The sequence below is a fragment of the Borostomias antarcticus genome (assembly GCF_949987555.1).
Source record: "Borostomias antarcticus genome assembly, chromosome: 4".
Lineage (NCBI taxonomy): Eukaryota > Metazoa > Chordata > Actinopteri > Stomiiformes > Stomiidae > Borostomias > Borostomias antarcticus.
The window spans coordinates 19,646,963-19,665,858 of record NC_140237.1 but is presented as its reverse complement, the minus strand read 5'-3'; the positions used below and the strand labels follow the sequence as shown (position 1 = coordinate 19,665,858).

The following is an 18,896-nucleotide window of genomic DNA, read 5'->3' as shown; positions in this document are numbered from 1 at the left end:
ATGATTCGCTAACGCACAGCGAGCTCCCGTTATTCTCCAAATAATCAGAATTACAATAAGGCTTATTGAACAAAATACGAGGATGCGAGGGATATAGCATATGAACGTATTGGCACATATCTTTCCCCTTGTGCATTATGCAAGACCTTTACTGCGCCAGACTGCTCTCTTCAGCATCACCTTAAGGACTTTCCAGATGGAGGATCAGACCGAGAGCCGGCCGGGATGACAGGTGCACCGTCGGAGATCCCTGTCACGTGAGCAAACATTGGAGGATGTGTTCATTATTTAATTTCCACAGCCTCACAGTCACCAATAATGTCAGGAAGTCAAATAATACATAATAGAAGCCGATCAATTAAAACATCTAATTTGATCATTGCAGCAAACCACTGCCACTTGGGAAGGAACCGTAATGCGTAAACTGGGTATACCATATATTCCCGGCACGTTTTCCATGGCACGTGTCTCTCCATTACATAAGAGCATAAACGTGACTATACAGAAACCCAACATAAAGGCAAATACAACAGCCTACATCGTTCCTGCTCCGGACACGAGGGCTTAACTTTCAGTTTTGCCAAATTTAAAAAGCAGATTTAAGACAACGTCAAAGATGATGACAGTGTGCCTTACACTTGACAATGGCAGTCGAATCATCAACATTAGGCCGTTCATTAAGGTAAAAGCGGTGCCCGTGGAACTATTGCGCGCTGAATACGCACAGAGCGCTGTTGGAGACAGCGAGCGGCGCAGGCTAGATGAAGTGAATCCAACCATTCTCCCATTCTCGCGGTGGGGACATCTTGAACCTATGACGTCGCACTTTGTAGTTGGTCCCGTCGTTGTTATCCCAAAACTCTTCCCCACCGACACAGTACTTTATTGCAAACTGCAGGGTGCCTCCACTCTCTAGAAATGTCGGGGTGATGATCTTGAAAGAGAATTTGTCCGTCACGCCATCGCTTGAGTCTGGGACATAAGACGCCAGACTATCCATACATGTTATCCAGTTGTTGAGAGAATATCTAAGATAGACGCTTTTCTCGAAAGCCAGATTCAACACTCGCACAAACCCGGACAGGCTGAATTCGTCTGCTTCGACAGTTTCCAACAACACTTTCACTTCTCTCACCTTCTGCTCGAAGCCCGGCATTGCCCCAGGGTTGGTGAATTGCAGTTCCATAAAAACTGACCGGGTGGGTGCCCGGGGGAACTTATCAATGTTGTTCAGATGGAGAGGACCTCTGGAGAATTTGGCTAAAATACGCTCGGGCACCTCCGGCATGTCTGTGTCATCGAAGTGTTTCACAGAGATGAGCTCCAGACCCAGGGAGTCCGCGAACCGGACCTTTTTCTCACTGGTTGGACTCCGGGTGCGGGAGATCTCTAGCTTTGCTCTCTCGGTGGGGGTCGGCAGGGATTTACACCTTCGGCGCAGGCTCGGACTCTGCGGTGGTTTGAGGAAGATCTCCCGACCCCTTGGTCTCTCATCGACCACAGGGTTCTCGATGGGCTCGCAAGTGCCGTCGTCCTTATCCAGATCATCTCCATCTTCAAACCCCGGGTCCGCTGCCGCCAAGCTCCCGAACAGCCCAGCTATGCAGCTGTAGTTTCTCGGGAGGCAATTCTTGGGAGGCAGCATGACCACGACAGGGTGCTGCACAACCTCGGTTTCCATAAAGCGGAGAGACCGTCTGCAGAATCGAAGCGGTCGTGATCAGAGAGTAAGATAAACGAAAAATCAGTCAGGTGTCAGAGTCCCACGCACGGATAGGCGCCGAGGCTGCGTCAGACAGTGACAGTATACAGCCCTGGACCAATAAGCCATGCGTTTGCAAGTGCAGCACATTACGCCGAATGCTTCCTCTGTTTCTTCAGATTCCATCCACATGCGCTTGAAATTCCTGCATTATTCAAGATCCCCTAAAAGCTTGGGTCGAACATTTCAGCACGCACGTTGTAAAAAGTGTGTCTGAAGTGCGTCATCATCGTGGGCTCGGGGCTTCAGTGTGTGGAGTTCTCAGAAGGTCCGTGGTTGCTGCCTGCATGGTTTCGTTAGCTGGAACACTAGGCCTACGTGCTGAATTGCGCGTTCCATTGTGGCCAGCACTTAACCTGCAGTTTCCTCTTTTTCGGACAAGCACAACAACCGCAACCTTGTCAATGATCATCAAGATTCAGTGAAAACTGCTCTCACACAGCTGTTAGAGCGTGGCCAACTGATGTGCATGCATGCATCTACTATGATTAAATATATAGTTATAAAGAATATATAGTTTATAATATAAGTTTATAAATATATAGTTATAAAATATTTCTTATATAAATATAGGAAATATTAGTTTCCTCACTAATCAATGTTATGCCGGCTCTCACCATGAAGAAAAACGTTATATTGCAACTCAGTGGTCAATTACAAAATAGGCATAGCCTACGCAATGTAGGTCCAACAGGAAGAGACATCATTTCATTTATGATTTTGACAAAATATTATAGGCTAGTCTACTTTACCCAAGGCTACAGTGGACCTGGACAAAGGTAGCCTGATTGTGAATTGTATTAGGCTTTATTAGGATACAACGTTGCAAACGCAGTTGAAGCAGGATACTATTAGAAACTGTTAGTTAATCTCCTGCAACCCTTTCAGCATCCTCGCTCGCGCCCCTCCCCTTTTCCACTACATCACTTTTTTCTCGCGCTGCTTCTTGTAGCGGAGTTGCCATGGCACCGGCGTTCTATCTCTACTCCAAACACTGTGCGCCGAGCACACCTTTGTTTGGGGTTGTCTCTGTGCGCTGCAAAACTGTGCAATGAATATTTGATGACCATTCTACGCTGGTGGCTATTAAGTTGACAAGCCAAGGAACCAGCTTGTAAGAGTGATTGAGATGAGAATGCCGAAGTCAATAATCCGCATCGTTGTGGTGAGTATAGGCTACTCTTCACAACTTTTATTAAGGCTAGTATAGCAGCAGTGCCAGTGCTCCTTGTTTGTCTAGGCAGTCAGAAATTCGAGCTAACAGAAACATTTTAACAGGATCCTCTGATGTTCATGAGCTATTTAAACAGTGGCAGTGACCTGCATAAGCCTGCATGCACAGTAAATTAGGTTGATGCTAGATAACCTGCACTTAAACAGTTTTCACAATGCAAACAGGGAAGCGTTCACAGGCTGCAGATTTTTCTTTTGCCTTCGCAGACCTGACCGGCTCATCTCATAATGGACATCTTTAAGGAATGTGACCAGGCAACCGCAGAAGCCAATGGTGAGGGGGACGTTTCAGAGGAGGACGCCGAATGGGAGCAGAGCTGCCAACAGCCAGACAGGGGACATGTCAGTGTCCTTATGGACATCAGCGAGGAGACCTCCTTCAAAGACCAGGAGCCATACGAGTTCATCTGTCTCGCTGGCTGGGAACAGGCTGTGAGTCGTATCTTACCTAATACCTACACTAGTTATTCCTACATAAATTGTCTTGGTCTGTGAACTGTGAGATGTCTTTTGGGACTATTTTGCTCACATTGTGTTTGTATCAGAAACTGCACATTTAGAAGTTGTTACAAGGCAGTCATGCACAATAGACTAATCATCTTTCTAATATGTAACCATACATTACCACAGGGGTTAAAATTAACTCTATTTACTAGCCAATGGTTGGTAACAAAAAAAAAAAAATTGCTGGTAAATGAAAAAAGCTACTGCTTTCATTCTAAAGCAGATAGGCCAACTTAATCTTAGATGTGACTCCATTTGTTGACCGTGACAAACGTTTGTCGTTTTAAATGTTTTCCTCTGAAGCTGTTATCTCTGATGCCGTGACAGATCCAGGGTTGGGGGCGGGCTCCTCCACTGTCCTGTCTGTTTCAGCCCCAGAGGAGAGGGAAAAGGGCCAAGGCCGGGGAGCCAGACCAGCACTGCCTCCTGTGTGTGGACATAAAGCTGTGTGAGCCTCCGGAGTCAGACAGCTCTGGGCCCTCTCCGGAGTCCTGCTGTGAGGACCGGCCCGGCCTGGATGATTACCCCAAGAGACCCCACGGATCCACACACTCCTCTGCCCCCTACCCTCACCCTTCCCACGGTCGCTCTGCCAGGGTCAGTCTCCCTTCCCCAGAACAGGAGCCCCCCTCCCCGGAGTCCCCCGGCTTCACCGTCCTGTGCAAGGCCACCCGGCAGCTGTCCCTCAGAGACAAAATGGCGGAGGAGAAGGCGGAGCTGTGCGGGCTGGATGAGTGTCTGTCTCTGCGGCAGCCCTCGGCGACCCTCTCCCAGCCCCAGCACCCGGCCGCGGGCTGTCCCATATTCAGGAGAGACGGGCACGCCACGCTGGTCATCAAGAGCTTCGCTGTCCTCCCGCCCGTCAGGGCCTCTCAGACCAGACAGACCAAGGTCCTCTCTTGTCCGTCCAGGAGGGCCGTCCCCGACCGCGGCGCCGAGACGGCGGAGGCCGGGTGGCGCGGCGACACCCCGGCCGGGGAGAGCGACGATGGCGCGGAGGGGGCGTCCGACGGCGCCTACCGCAGGGTCGTCACCTCCAAGTACTGGCCGTCCCAGCAGAGCCACCACCTCCTCTCCGCTTTCAGCATCCCCATCCCCAAGAGGTACGAGGCGCCCCTCGGCTCCCTGGCCAATCCCCCGCCCCGATCATTCAACCCCCTGGGCAGGCACCTCAGACAGGAGCCTCCCCGGAACAGCAGCGGGGGCCACAAACTCTACCTAGGGCTGAGGACCAAGAGCGTGAGGGCCACAGAGCCACAGCTCCCCATCCTGTTGGGGACCCGGGTTCTTATTCCGGCTTCTGCTCACAGACTGCTATAAACCCCACACCGTTCTCCCCATTTCCCTGTGTGGGTTCCATTAAAGAACGCTCTCAGAAGAGTTATCCCCATATCTTTTATATGGCTCTAATAACTGCATTAATAAATACCTTCTAATTTATCATGAATAAATTCTAATTTATCATTAATGATGAATTCTAACTTGAAGGCTGAACTCACATTTAAGACCTGTGCAGGCGAGCAGTGTTTATGTCAAAGCCTGGTTGTTTCTAGTGCAGTACACCACGTGAAGCTACGCTTGGAGTTAAGTGTGTCGTTGGTTCAACGTGTTGATTTATTGTTGCGACCCCCCCCCCCCCCAATTTAATTGTACTGATGACAGATTAACCTTTTCAGAATCAGTTTACCTAAGTCTAGTTTTATTTTACACAACAGTTGAACATATCTGACATACTTGGCTCTTCTTTTGACTTCTCTCTACTGCTGCACTCACAAGCGCTTCGCCAGTTACCTGGCAACCGAGCTACCTCCTATGAGAATCCATACCATGACTGTGTGGATTCCTGCACGATCCCGATCCCTTGGGAACACACATGATCTGAACCGTTGCCAAATGACCTGTTACCTTACCTCCTACAGAATTGATTAACTAGTTATTGCAGGTGTTGAATGACCTGTCTGTGATTGGGGTCTGTGACTGAATGCCGAGGGTGTTGTGGAAATAGGATCCAATTTCAGTTCTGTCGTACAGTAAAGAATGATACCGGCTCATCCTGGTACACAATACAAATAACTGCCATACGAACCCAGGGGAAAATTCTGTCTTAAGTTTACCTAAAATAGTATGTTGAGTAGTTATACGTTTGCGTAATGTTGAATAGTTGTAAGATGAAAATTGATTAACAACTAATAAAATATTGATTGAAATTGTGTGAAACTGCTAGTGGATGTGTTCTAATATTCACTAAAGGTGAACTGAAACACAGCTCTACAGGAACTACCAGCATACAGTATACCAATTCCACCCAAAGGCCAGTGCTATTCAAGTACCATTCATTGTACACTTAATTCCATTGAGCACACTAATTGCACACTGAATGTTCAGTAGTTTATTCAAAGCATCCACTGCATACCTTTGACGAAACAAACATGGCAACCGTTATCGTTCTCTACACGGTTAGGCAACAGAAACAACATTCAAACCAGCTGAAAAATGCAGCTCTTGGCACAAAGACTGCACCATGCACGCAATAGTGAGCGAAAACAACGAGGTGCTTCAACTGACACTAGACCTACTACACATTTTTAAGCAAGGCATTTTTTTTCAATGCAATTATGACCAAGTTGAATTACAATAAATAAGAGATAGATGACCACGTTGAAGTACAATAAATACAAGATACTGTAGGAGGGAGTGTTTACCATTACCATAATGCAGGACAATAATGTTATATTGTTAAGAAATGTTGTGGTCGAGTTATGAAAATCTAGACACCAAGTAGGAAACTGTCTCAGTATGTTTTGAATGCAGTGGAAAAAACAGGGCACAGTGTACATTCCAGTTTCTAGGGACATTTACACATTTATTTTATAAAGAGTAGTACTGTTTCACACTATCTGATAAATGCTGCCTATGAAAATACTGCATATCACTCTGAGAACCAAGACATGAAAGCATATTATTACACAAATCAGAGAAGGAAGATTGTGCAAAAAAAAGCATCTTGAAAACAATACATGCAAATCACTGATCCAAAGCATGTTGAATATTCGTTAATGTTAACATCTTTTCCAAAACAAAAAAACATAATATATAATATACAGTACTGTACATGTAATACATTTTTATCCTTTCTTCCTTTTAAAGCAGCATAGTGTGTTGACCACTGACCAACAAAACCATCAAAATACGTAACGGAAAATACTTGCTTTAAGGCACCAACGTAACAAGAAGGAGAAAAACAAACATGGAGCTCTTTTTGAGTTCACATTCAATGAAAATGCTGCAGTGCTCTTCATCAATGCCATGGGCCGGAGTGGGTTGCCTGTACAAATGTGCTAACTTGGGCTAACTTAGTACAACAATACAGTGGGCTTTTCAGTAGCTCGTTCAAGACATGTTTCAACAACTGTTTTAATGGTCCAGTAGTCCGTTGACTGAACAAGTATTGAAGAGAAAGTTCAGTCAGAGACCGAATGTGGTCTCGATACGTTGGTAAACACACACAATCACAATTGACTCACAGTGACGAGAGAGTAGTTAAACCTAGACCTAAAGCATCTGGAGGTCCACTATGGTATCACTCCTGCATCGTGTGATGCTACTGTAGCATATACACTTACAGCCAGTTAATGAATAAGTCAAAGATGATGAAAGCCAGGTCACCCAGTAAGTTAGCACACAATGCCGAGTCCAGGAGGGTGGCCCACAGATTAAAGGCTGATTATACAAGACCGCACTTCACAGTCACATCTCGACTACGGGGTGTGTGAGTGAGACGACCAGCAGTTATCGTCGGAGCGTTGTATGTCTTATTAGCGCCTCATGAAACCGGCTGCTGTCACTGGATAGCGATATGATTAGGTCTCGGCATCACAGGCTTGTTATTACGGCAAACGAGATGGCTAGCTTCGAAACTTTGGAATATACTGACCTTTCAGAGAAAATAGATAAATATGCAGTAGTGTTTAATCATATGTGCAAATAAACATGTAAACTGGCGGGGGGGGGGGGCATTCTGGACATGGCACCCCCTGTGGAATGTTCCAAGTCTCTTGGACACAGAAGTTTCTCTGCTCTTAAGACTCCGGTTCAGTGCAGTCCCCTGTGAGCTGAGGACTGAACAGGGCAAAGAATACCTTTCCCAGACACCCCGGGGCGACGCCAGAAACCTGTTCTGTGGTGGGTGAGGTAGCCCCTACGTGTGCGGTGAGGAGGGGTGGGGGGTTCAGCTGTCAGACGAAGCGTCCGCGTCTCCACCGAGCCGAAACAGGTCTCCGTGTGTCCCGGGCCGGGTCAGCTCTCGGGTCGTCCGCGACCGTCGTCCATGCCCGTCTGGGTCTCGATGCTGGTCAGAAAGAGGTTTCCCAGGCACTCCCACGACCCCGCCGCGGTCTGCGTCTCGGCGCTGCTCAGCGGCCTGGTCTGGTCGCCCTGGGAGACGGCGTGCTGGGTGTGATGGTGGGGCGGCGGTGGAAGGGAGGGCAGGTCAGTCTGCATCTCGGTGTCCGAGGACTCGGTGCTCATGGAGAAGCCGGACTGGCGCAGGATGCTGCCGAGTGGCATGTGTCCGGCGGCGCCATGCAGGACGTCGAGGTCCGTCTGGGTCTCTACCGAGCTGAAGTGGGACTCCATGTTCCAGGCCAGGTCGGCCGACAGCAGGTCGTCCATGTTGATCGTCTGGGTCTCGTTGCTGGTCAGGAAGAGGTTGAGGTCAGTCTGGGTCTGCGTGTCGAACATCTCCAGCTCCAGGTCGCTCTGACCCCGGCCCGCCCCCTCGCCCGAGCCCAGGCCGTCGAGGAGGAGGAAGTCCGTCTGGGTCTGGATGTCCAGGGACTCCAGGGGCGCATCGGCGCCCCCCAGCCAGTCCGCCAGACCCTGGTGTCCCGCCATGCTGTCGGACAGGATGTTCTCCAGGTCGTTGAACAGCTGCGTCTGCGTCTGGTTGTCCGCCATGCCGCTCGACTGCAGCTCGTCCGTTTGGGCGCCGAAGCACATGCCCGCCGCCGACTTCTCGTCGTCTTCGTCGTCGTCGAGGACGATCGCCGCGCCGGACATCGGGTCGTCGTGATGGTAGGTTCTGAATGGCCCGTCCGCCACCGTCTGGGTGGAGACGCTGAGGGAGTCGCAGTCGAACAGGTGGGAGGCGATGGCCTGGTCCATCCGGGCCCTCTCCTCGGCCCGGTCCACGGTCTGGGTCTGCCTGGTGGTGGAGGGCGAGGAGGAGGAGGCGCAGGGCGGCTGGCTGTGGCCGTGACGGTCCGTCTGGGCCCCGATGGTGGAGATGACCTTGGCCTTGGAGGGGAAGGTCTGGGTCTCCACACTGACCGGCAGCAGGACCTGGGCGCTCACGCTGATGTCTGTCTGAGAGCAGGAGGAGACCGACGACTCCCCCATGGGGCACACCCCGACCCCCATAGCCCCCCTGGCCAGGTAGGAGATGTCAGTCTGGATGTCGGTGGAGGTGCTGCTCCTCCCTCGCTGGAGGGTGCGGGCGGGGCCGTTGGCCGCGCCCGCGGGCTCCGATTTCACCCGCTCCCCGGCGCCGACGGGCTCCAGGCTGGAGTGGCAGGCGGGCGCGGCCTCGAGGCGGGGCACCACGGCGGCCACAGACTGGGGCAGCAGGTGGGGGGCGACGCGGTGGCCCAGGCTTTCCACGGCCAGCACCACGGACCTCAGGGCCCCGCTCTCCGCGGAGGTCAGGAGGACGGGCAGGTGGGCCAGCTGCATGACCGGCACGTTGACCAGGACCACCTGGGCACTCAGGATCTGATACGGCGTCTCGTCGGCTTTGACCTTCGCCGCTCCGCTGACCAGCTTGTCCATCTTGCGCTTTTTAACCGGTGGATACCTGCGATAGAGGACGCCGGCCTCGTGAGCAGCCGGTAGATATCGAAACATTTCATACAAACGTTTAACACAAGGACTGCACCGAACAACATTCAGAAACTACAGTATATCAGCAAGTCAGGCCTCCAGTCTAGTTCAAGTACGTACTCTTGTGAGCATAGTGGCTTTACTTTACTTTACTGAGTGTATTTGAGCAGGGATAGTGCATACCAATCCACCGTGATAGACATGAAGCATGAATTAAACTGTAAATATGCCAGCATTAGCATGGTTGCTAATTTTCAGCTGCAGTCCCTGGGCTAGATGTTAAAGCCTGGTAGCCTGTTCCCTTGGTGCGGTGAGTGTACCTGTGTTCTGAGGGGACTTCGTGGCCGGTCCGGTAGACGTGGGACAGCAGCGAGGTCCTGCTGGCGTAGGGACAGCCGCAGGTGCAGCGGTAGGTTTTGCCACAGTGCTCGACGTGGCGCCTCAGGTCCCACTCCGTGCTGTAGCCGTTGCTGCACTTGGAGCACTTGTGCTTCTTCTCGGCGTGCATCTTCATAAAGTGCTGAAAGACAATCGACAAACATGCTCGGTTACAATACCGTTGAAGTGCATGAGGGGCGCAGCCGTTAGAGGTGAAGACGACAGTAGGAGGCCAATTATGTCATCTACTAAAATAGAAACAGACATGATTATTCTCCTCCAGTGAGGAGACCGCTGGGGAGGTCTAAAAGAAGGACTGTCTAGAATCTTCTAATGGGGAGACCCAGCAGGGAAACAAGTCTCATCTTTCCGCTCATTAGCTAACCCTCAGGGGTCTGACTCAGGCCTATTAACTATGGCAGCTCGGTGCCTACCAGACTGCATCTCGTGGAATATATACAGTAAATCTATACAATATATACAGTAAGTACTTTGGGCCACTTCAAGTTTTGCCGTATATTTCGGCGAGAGTTTCTGTTTACATGAAAAAATAACCCAGAAAAGTTGGGAGTTCAACTGTTAATGATAAAGACTTGAAATGGGTCCTTAGTGTTAGAGACGGGCTGGTGAAATGGGTTCTTAGTGTTAGAGACGGGCTGGTGAAATGGGTTCTTAGTGTTTAGAGACGGGCTGGTGAAATGGGTCCTTAGTGTTTAGAGACGGGCTGGTGAAATGGGTCCTTAGTGTTTAGAGACGGGCTGGTGAAATGGGTCCTTAGTGTTTAGAGACGGGCTGGTGAAATGGGTTCTTAGTGTTTAGAGACGGGCTGGTGAAATGAAGTGCGCAGAACTGTGGTGCACAGATCACCTGTTTGACCAGGGAGAACTGGGAGAAGGGTCTGTTAGGGCCTCGGGGACAGCCCTCGATGGGACAGCAGTACAGCTTCTGACTCCCCTTCATATCCTTCCTAAACGTCCAGTTGACCACACCATCCTGGAGGAGAGAGAGAGAGAGAGAGAGAAAGAGAGAGAGAAAGAAAAACAATAAATAATGCAGAAGTGCACTATAAAGTTGCCTTATCCAAGTCCCTCGTATTAACACCACCGTCTCCACCATATTTTGCAGGCTACTCCCATTGAGCGGCGTAGACATTGTTTGAACAGCCGACAGTCCTTCCTGTCTCTCAAAGCCTGAGACAACTATCGACCGTGGAATATCATGCACATTACACACACACACAAACACGAGTGGCCTACATCAAAATGCCCAAAATGTCCGCTTCGAAGGTGTCACCTAGGGAACGCGTTACATAACGGCCGTCATGGCGCGCAAGGATACCGTACTTTAAAAGGCTTTCAGCGAGAGGCAATTAGTTAAACGGTGCATGGAGCTCGATTTCCAGCGCGCTCCACGTCTCCCCGCTGGCAGGCTGGGCCGAGGCAGCTGTCGGCATGTTGTATAAAATCAATGAGCAGCAGCGTGATGCCTGTTTACATAAAGAGAAGCGCATGGACGGACGCGGAGGGCCTGACGAGACCTCGCCGCCAGCCCCCCGCCTACCCCACCCGTCATCAGCACCCCTGCGGGCGAGTGGTCAAGGTCACTCACCACGCCCAGAAGCCTGCATCAGCACCAGGGGGAGAGAGAGAGAGAGAGGGAGGAGGGGGAGAGAGAGAGAGAGAGGGAGGGAGGGAGGGGGAGAGAGAGAGGGGGGGAGGGGAGAGAGAGAGGGGGCAGGGGGAGAGAGAGAGGGGGAGGGAGGGGGAGAGAGAGATGGGGAGAGAGAGAGAGAGAGAGAGAGAGAGAGAGAGAGAGAGAGATGGAGAGAGAGGGAGAGAGAGAGATGGAGAGAGAGAGAGAGATGGAGAGAGAGATGGGGAGAGAGAGAGAGAGAGAATATCAACTTTATTGATTCGAGGGGAAATTCCACGACAGGCGTCATGCAGAGATGAAGCAGACCAGCTCTTAAAAGGGTCGTTCTCAATTTTGGACATAGAGCCTCATTTACGAGTTACCCACAGTGTTGTTGATTGATTGATTGTTGATTTTCAGCTGATTCTATGCCGTCTCTCGTTCAGTGGCGTGCTAATGCTCTGAACTACCCCTTTAACACTACACAACACTCCAAAAATGAACAGATTGTTCTACCAGTGAATTGCTCCTAGTTACCGTGTGCCCCCGCCTGCAACTGTGGACTGTGTAAAAAGCCACCCAGTGTGTGTGGCTGGCTGGTAATGGTAGAGGAGCGGGTTAAGATTCTGCCCGCGTCTGTTCAAAGCCAAAGCAGCATAGCTAGGCTGGTACCCTCCATGCCACTCCCATTATTCAACCTCCCTGCAGACAGGAGGTTGGCACAGCACACTGATTACAGGCAGGGCGAAGTCACAGCACAGCTTTGCGTCTGTGGCAGTGTAGACTGGACCTGCTTGGTTGGGCTGGACTGTGTAGCGCAGAATCAGATAAACAGACTGGCAATATGGTCTTTGTCTGCAAGATTAATCTGTGGCTTTGAGATGTTTGTGGGGAAAGAAGGATCTCATTAGAACACACACACACACACACACACACACACACACACACAAACAGTAGGGCAGACCAGCAAATGTTTGATATTGCTGACACAGGCCTCCACAGCAGCAGAGCTTAGGGGCAGTTACAGCTCTAAACAACTGTATGTGTTATATCCTAAATCACATGTCTGCATTCATCTGTCTGCATGAATAATGCACTGCCAGTAGGCTACGTGAGCAGCTTCTGACGTAGGGCAAGCCTGTGCCTTCCTCTCATACTGACTAGGGTAGCATTACAAAGTGCGGTCAGCCCAGCCCATTCACAGAGGAAGCAGCCATGGATAAAGCCAAGCTCACACACACATACACACTCAACACCACGAGCTAAGAGATTGACACTGTCCCCTTCGTGGGCTGCTGCGTCAAGCTTTTAGCCAACTCTTCCATATCTCTTTCTCTTTGAGAGGTATGGCTTGTACGTTAAGCACTTCGTGTGTCTGTTCAATAAACAGGACAGTATGCCTTCAGTTCAGAGATGTTCCGCATCTTGGGTCTTGATTTGTTGCATGGAATGCTTTCAAGAGCTAGATGGGCCTAATTGAAATGCAAACATTAACCTTTCATAACAAAGAGCGGTCTGTGCTGGGACAAAAGCAAAACGGCACCATTCACTTGACGCAGGCAAAAGTGCCCCGAATTCGTTTTTTGCTCATACAGTGAGTGATATGTGTGACTCAGATGTGTTTGTTTTTCATGACAGCGTGAACAGCACTCGTTGCTAACTAGCTAACTTAGGCTAATTCATCTAAGGGAGACATCTCTAGCAAGTCTTGGATCGTTGTAATAACAGTGATCGTGTGTCAATGATGCTATGGTAAACATGCATAAGGGCTAGACGAGTGCTACGATGTAACAACGATATAACTTTGGAAGTAGCAAGCCCAATCGTGTATGCAGCTAACGTTAGCTATCCAGCTAGCCGAAATCTGCTGTATGTGACATAGAGCATAGCTAATCTGGTGACTTGCATTTTTCTCATTTTCTATAAATATCAGGAATATAAATACACATAGGCATACTACTGCCTTGGGTATATTATCACCAATGCACTGTAGCATTACCAAGTTAACACGAGACATGAACTAGGTAGTTAGCTTTCTAAGTTGCTAGCTAACGTTACCTTTACGCGATGAGACTTGACTAGATGCATGTTCAGGGCTGGCGTGTTGGGGAGGATTTTGCCACATCCTTCCACGGTGCAGAGAATATTCTTCCGCACTTCTTTGGTAAGCTCCAAAACGGACGGTTTGATCATTTCTCGCGACTGTGAGAGGGCGTCTTCGCTGCATCTTTGGCTCACGGTAGCAACGTTGATGTTGCTATGAGCGTCGCCCGATGCAGAGGCAGCCATGTCTGTTCACTGAAGCGAAGCCACACTACTCAGGGATGGTTACAGGAGCTCGTTTCCCCAACTCCCGGTTGCGGGTCTTCGGGTATCTCGTTTGCACCTCGCAGTCACACGACCGCAGTTTGCGTTGTCACCAGGGAATGGTAAAATGGGCGTTCCTGTGTTGGTGGGCGTTTCTGTTGTCGTTAAAAGGGAACGCCCATTGGGAACGTCACCAATAGTGACAGCGAAATGTCTCTCACAGAAGAAATGGATAAACAAAAACAAAAAAGGCCGTTTGAAGATTTGCTACCTACTAGTTAAAATAAACATTAGCTAAACATCTGAGCGTTGGTTGGTACCGATGTTTGGCCCAGATGATCTTGTTTGGGTTTACAGATACAGTAATATCGTATGCCTCCTGATCGGCTCACAGACTCATCAGGGCAGCCCCGGTAATATCAAACATGTTACGCTACCACTTTACAAGTGAGACGAGTGGTTTGTTGCTGCCTCGGGCACGATAATATCCTTTAGACCTAGTGTGTGATAAGACATTCTTTTCAAATCTGTTAACACTTTAGTACACAACAATTAGTAGTCACTGAGTAATTAATGAGGAACCAATGATTAGTTAATGAGTTGTTACTGATTAACTCTGAGATTAGTTGATTGGGACTACTAGTTACTGAGGAACTAGAAAACAGACTGGGGACTACTAAAGTAGTTACTGAGGAACCAACGATTTGTTAATGAGTAGTTACTGATTAACTATGATTCCATGACTGTAGCCTACAGTAGAAACTGATGGGCTAGTAGAGAACAGACTGGAGACTACTATAGTACTGTAGTTACTCATAAGATTCTGCCATGCGTGATGCAACCCGATTTCGAAATTGGTTATGCTGGGCTCACACTACAGGATATTTAAAATCATAACCAATTTCGAAATTGAGAATCTTAACAGATGTTCTTCTTGCAAATCTCAAACATGTGCACACTAGAACATTTGAAAAGAATGGCTCATCACACACTAGGCCTACAGGATATTATCATGCCCGAGGGAGCAACTCAGCAACGAACCACTGCCTAGCTTGTAAAGTAGTGATGTAGTAATCTAAATATCAAACATGTTTTATATTATTGGGGCCGCCCCGATGAGTCTGCGAGCCGATCGAGAGGTTCAAGATTGGATCTGTAAACCCCTCACATTACAAGATGATTTGGGGCGAACATTGGTACCGACCAACGTTCCTGACCAGATTTCTCTCCTGAATGTCGGGAGGGGTGAATCAGGGATAAATCGGCCCAAAGGTCCTGTAGTGTGGGCCTGGCATTGGTATTTTAAGGCTGCATTCCGAATCGTGTAGGCCTACTTCCATACTATATAGTAGCCTATGCCAAAAATGTATGTAGTATGTCCCAATACATATGCCACATGCGGTATGGCAAAAATACCAGGATGTCCTACTACAGTACATCCGGTCGTATTTTGCAGTATGCAAGCCAGCACACTTTTCTGGCAATTCTGACTCACAATCCTGTGCTCAGCGGAAAATATGTCACATGTGCCAGTCGCGCCGGAGGCGTTTTGATGAATCCCAGCTGTGGACAAATGTCACTTATGGACAGCAACAGATGTAGTCAAATTTCAAGGTGCAATGCTATGACAAGGTAGTATGTCCTAATTGGATGCATACTGTGTGCAAAGTACATACTTTCTGGGGACGGCTGTACGTACTGGTAGTAAAGAGTATGCGATTCTGAACGCAGCCTAAATCTCCTGTAGTGTGAGCCCAGCATAATACTGTCACCTACTGGTGGGAATTACATTACACCAGAAACTGCAGGTCTTTATGCACAGTACGTGACTTGGGTCCTGTATTACAAACTTCAACATATCCAGGATAACTTCTCACTAGCTCGCTCGAGTAAACCAAACTGCAATCACGGATAAACGGTACCACGACCGTGGCTGTGTCTGCAGCAAACTGATAGCGTCTGGCCCCTTGCCCCCGCACAGTGGCACAGTGTGGTGCACTGACGCCGCACAGCAAGAAGGTCCCGTCCGAATCCCGCTTGGGGCGCCGTCTGCTCTGGGGATGTTATCCCCAGGGTTGTCAGGTAGCCTACTCGGTCAGGTGGGGTATCTCCCGGGATAGTACGGAGTCTGCATGTTCTCCCCGGGTTCGCAAGGGTTTCCTCCCAAGAACCCCAATATGCAAAACATGCAGAAGAACAGATCGCTCTCCTGTGCGTCTCTGATCACAGCCGGCTGCTCCTGGCTGCCCTCGGAGGAAGGAGAGCACAGATGGGTTAAAAGCAGAGAAACATTTCATCGGTGGACGCCCCTGCATGCCACGCGTGTGTGTGTGTGTGTGCGTTACTACCTCTATACCATATGCTGTGTTCACTGTAACATAGCATAGAATAAAGAAAGACCGACCTTTCCTCACACTGGAGCCTGACTCCCTCTCAGTCTCCCCACCACTTTTTTTTTGTAATCTGGTTTTTCGTGCATCTGGATTTCAGTAGTGCTAAGTGATTGTGAACCACATGAGGTATGTGGCATTGCCTGGTAGTGAGTTAATCTGAATGGAACAGATATGTCTGGATTATCCGCAGAGATGGGGGTATCTCACCGTGATGTAGGCTACTCCTGCAGTCTCTCTCCTGAGGTGAACTTGGCCTCCAGCTCTGTAGACAGTTTAACCATGTACCGCAGCAGCCATGTCAACTACAGCCCAGAGAACACATTCAACCATGAGTAGCCTAATACGTATGAACCTGCCAGCCAGTAGAGGGCGGCATTGAATTACACTGGTGAACCGAGTCATTTGGAGCGGTTTCACAGTGCAATCCACCAAGAATAACCAGCCTGCCAGTTACAGACAAGATGACAAGGAGAATGACAATGTGACCCACACCCTGATCAGTTTTTTTTGTGGGTGTGACGCTTACGTGTATTTAATTATATTGTGTTGACGATCTACAGTCCAAGCCAGGACAGCCTCAGAATACCTGTTTGGGGTAAGGGAGAGCCAGGCCCCTCGTGGAGGTGCTGTTGGTGCTGCCGTCACAGAACGCTTCGAACAGAGCCACCATCAGTGTAATCGTGGCCGACAGGAAATCTACCCAGAAGGACAATCTTCGGCCCAATCTCAAACCACTCCCTAAACCCTCGCCCTATCCACTCCCCCTCCGTTTGCGCGTTCACGCCAAGCTTCACCATGTTAAAGGAGTAGTAAAGGGAAAATGCATGTTTAGCCCTGTTTTAAGGTAACTTATGATCATATACAATGGTTCAAATCAAAACGTTGACAAAGCTAGCATTTTCGAGAAAGTTGATAATTGCTCTACCACCGTTTTGGTCATACAATGGATGTGGATGGGCATTTTGAAAAATAATTCAAAAACATGTTAAACTCTCGATTTCAGTATGCACAGTTTTGATGTAGCATGCTACATCTCGCCTACTATATAGCAGGTAGTATGCATTTCGGACACGGCCTATGTCTATGGGTGCAAACTCCTGATAGCCGAAGCAGGAAGTGCACGTGCCAAAGAGATGCCGCAGGAAACCGCATATAAATAAAAGTTCTGTCTTCCTACACTGTCAATTATTTTAGATTATTTTACAGCACTCAAACAAAATCGCAGAATGTGGTGTCAAAAGATAAAACCAAAAATAGGAGAACATCACTTTATCCCACTTGACTTGTAGCAAACTCTTGTATTCATAGCCGACATAAAATAAATCTAAACAGGCCTTGGTCTACATCAAATGTACATCATATATTCCATTATTTACAGGGACAATGGAACAGACAAAGCAGCTGATTAGGCTGCGCTATGCAAATTATTCTTAACAAAAGAAGTAATGCTGCCAAAGAGGCATGGGAGTAAGTTATTTATTGATTGATGTAGGCTATTTGTCTCGGGACAGTGTTATAGTTTTCATTTGCAAAAACATATTTGCGTTAGGGTTTTTGACCATTTCTCATCATACATGGATTTTATGATAGTGATTTATATTTGTATTATAAATCATAAACATTTTTCCCATAAATCACCTAAACATGCCGTGGTGAAGGCCCTGTCCCGGTCGGTTCCGGTGGAGTGGGGAGTCCGTCCCACATTTGGCTTTCCATTTATATACCCTCCCCCTCGATTGAGAGTGCCCTCCACAGCTGTGAGTGACACTTCATTTGGAGGGACACTCGGTGGCGGAGTGGGAGTGGGTAGGGGGTGGTTTGGGATTGGGCCGATCGCGTGCCACAGTTGAACAACAGGAAGTGGTTGGAATTTGTGACGCTCATTTCTTTGAATCTGGACAACCACATTGGAATTACCACCCCATCAGACCAAAAGATAGAGAACTCTGAAATGTGTAATGTGCCATTGTGAAAAAGAAGCTATAACACGCTCCACTCCACAGTGTTTCAACAGTTCAAAGACAGATAGTTCAGGAACGCATCTGCTGTTAAGAATAAAAATCCACAGATGCTCAGGAAGGGGAATCTTTTAATTGGATATCTAGGCATGTATGTAGGACTTTTAAAGTTAAAAAGCCTTTATTAATGAAGCTAAATCATGTATAAAAACCACCAATGCGTATCGGCCTCCAATAGACCTGATGGAAGATGGAAGAAATTAAACTACAGTATTCTATATAATCTTTGCCTCTTTTTCCATATTGTTAAGGCATTCTGCCCACTATAAAGTGACACACTTGTACCTGAAAGGCTATTTGTACCTGCAAGGTACTGGAGAAGAGACACATTTTGTACCATTTCTGGTGCTATGCAAAGAAAGTTATTATTATTATTATTATTATTATTATATCTATACATCTCAGAAGGTACATATCATGTAGGCCTACCTATGTAAAAGGTACACATTTGACCCTTGAGGTAAATAAAAAGGTACAATGTACAAGGGTAATAATAATAAAAATGATAATAGACATTGTTTGTATAGCACCTTTCATACAAATAAATGCAGCTCAAAGTGCTTTACATCAGAGCATTTACATGCATGGAGTGCTTCACATAAAAATAGACAAAATGAACAAAAAGCTGGAACAATAAGATGGAAGATAAAACACGATAAAATCAGATAAAAATAAGAAATAAGTAAAATACAATCTTTAGAAAAATCCTACCAATACAATATCGTAAAGCACCAACCTTTTACCCATAGCTTTTGTACTTTTGTACGTGTGTGTGTGTGTGTGTGTGTTTAC

The 18,896-nt window shown here is 48.2% G+C and overlaps 3 protein-coding genes across 3 annotated transcripts in view; all 3 read right to left on the bottom strand.

Moving 5' to 3' along the window:
* Positions 1–757: 757 nt before the first annotated feature.
* LOC311308572 (protein phosphatase 1 regulatory subunit 3E) lies at positions 758–1,684 on the bottom strand (the record flags this gene model as incomplete). Its single annotated transcript, XM_084437542.1, has 1 exon — positions 758–1,684. The coding sequence occupies exon 1, from the start codon at positions 1,679–1,681 to the stop codon at positions 758–760; it is 924 nt and encodes a 307-aa protein (XP_084293668.1). The 5' UTR covers positions 1,682–1,684.
* A 6,111-nt stretch (positions 1,685–7,795) lies between these two features.
* On the bottom strand, positions 7,796–9,896 carry atmin (ATM interactor; the record flags this gene model as incomplete). Its single annotated transcript, XM_084437369.1, has 2 exons — positions 9,697–9,896; positions 7,796–9,350 (listed from the first exon to the last, which is right to left on the bottom strand). The coding sequence occupies exons 1-2, from the start codon at positions 9,888–9,890 to the stop codon at positions 7,796–7,798; spliced, it is 1,749 nt and encodes a 582-aa protein (XP_084293495.1). The 5' UTR covers positions 9,891–9,896.
* Positions 9,897–16,304: 6,408 nt separating this feature from the next.
* LOC311308409 (CBY1-interacting BAR domain-containing protein 2-like) overlaps positions 16,305–18,896 on the bottom strand; it is a gene marked incomplete at its 3' end in the record, with an annotated part of 8,726 nt that continues 6,134 nt past the window's right edge. Inside the window, exons 9-10 of the mRNA XM_084437368.1 lie at positions 16,673–16,782; positions 16,305–16,388 (exon numbers count right to left, since the gene is read on the bottom strand). Coding sequence (XP_084293494.1) covers positions 16,305–16,388; positions 16,673–16,782 — 194 coding nt within the window. The remainder of the gene's footprint in view (positions 16,389–16,672; positions 16,783–18,896) is intronic.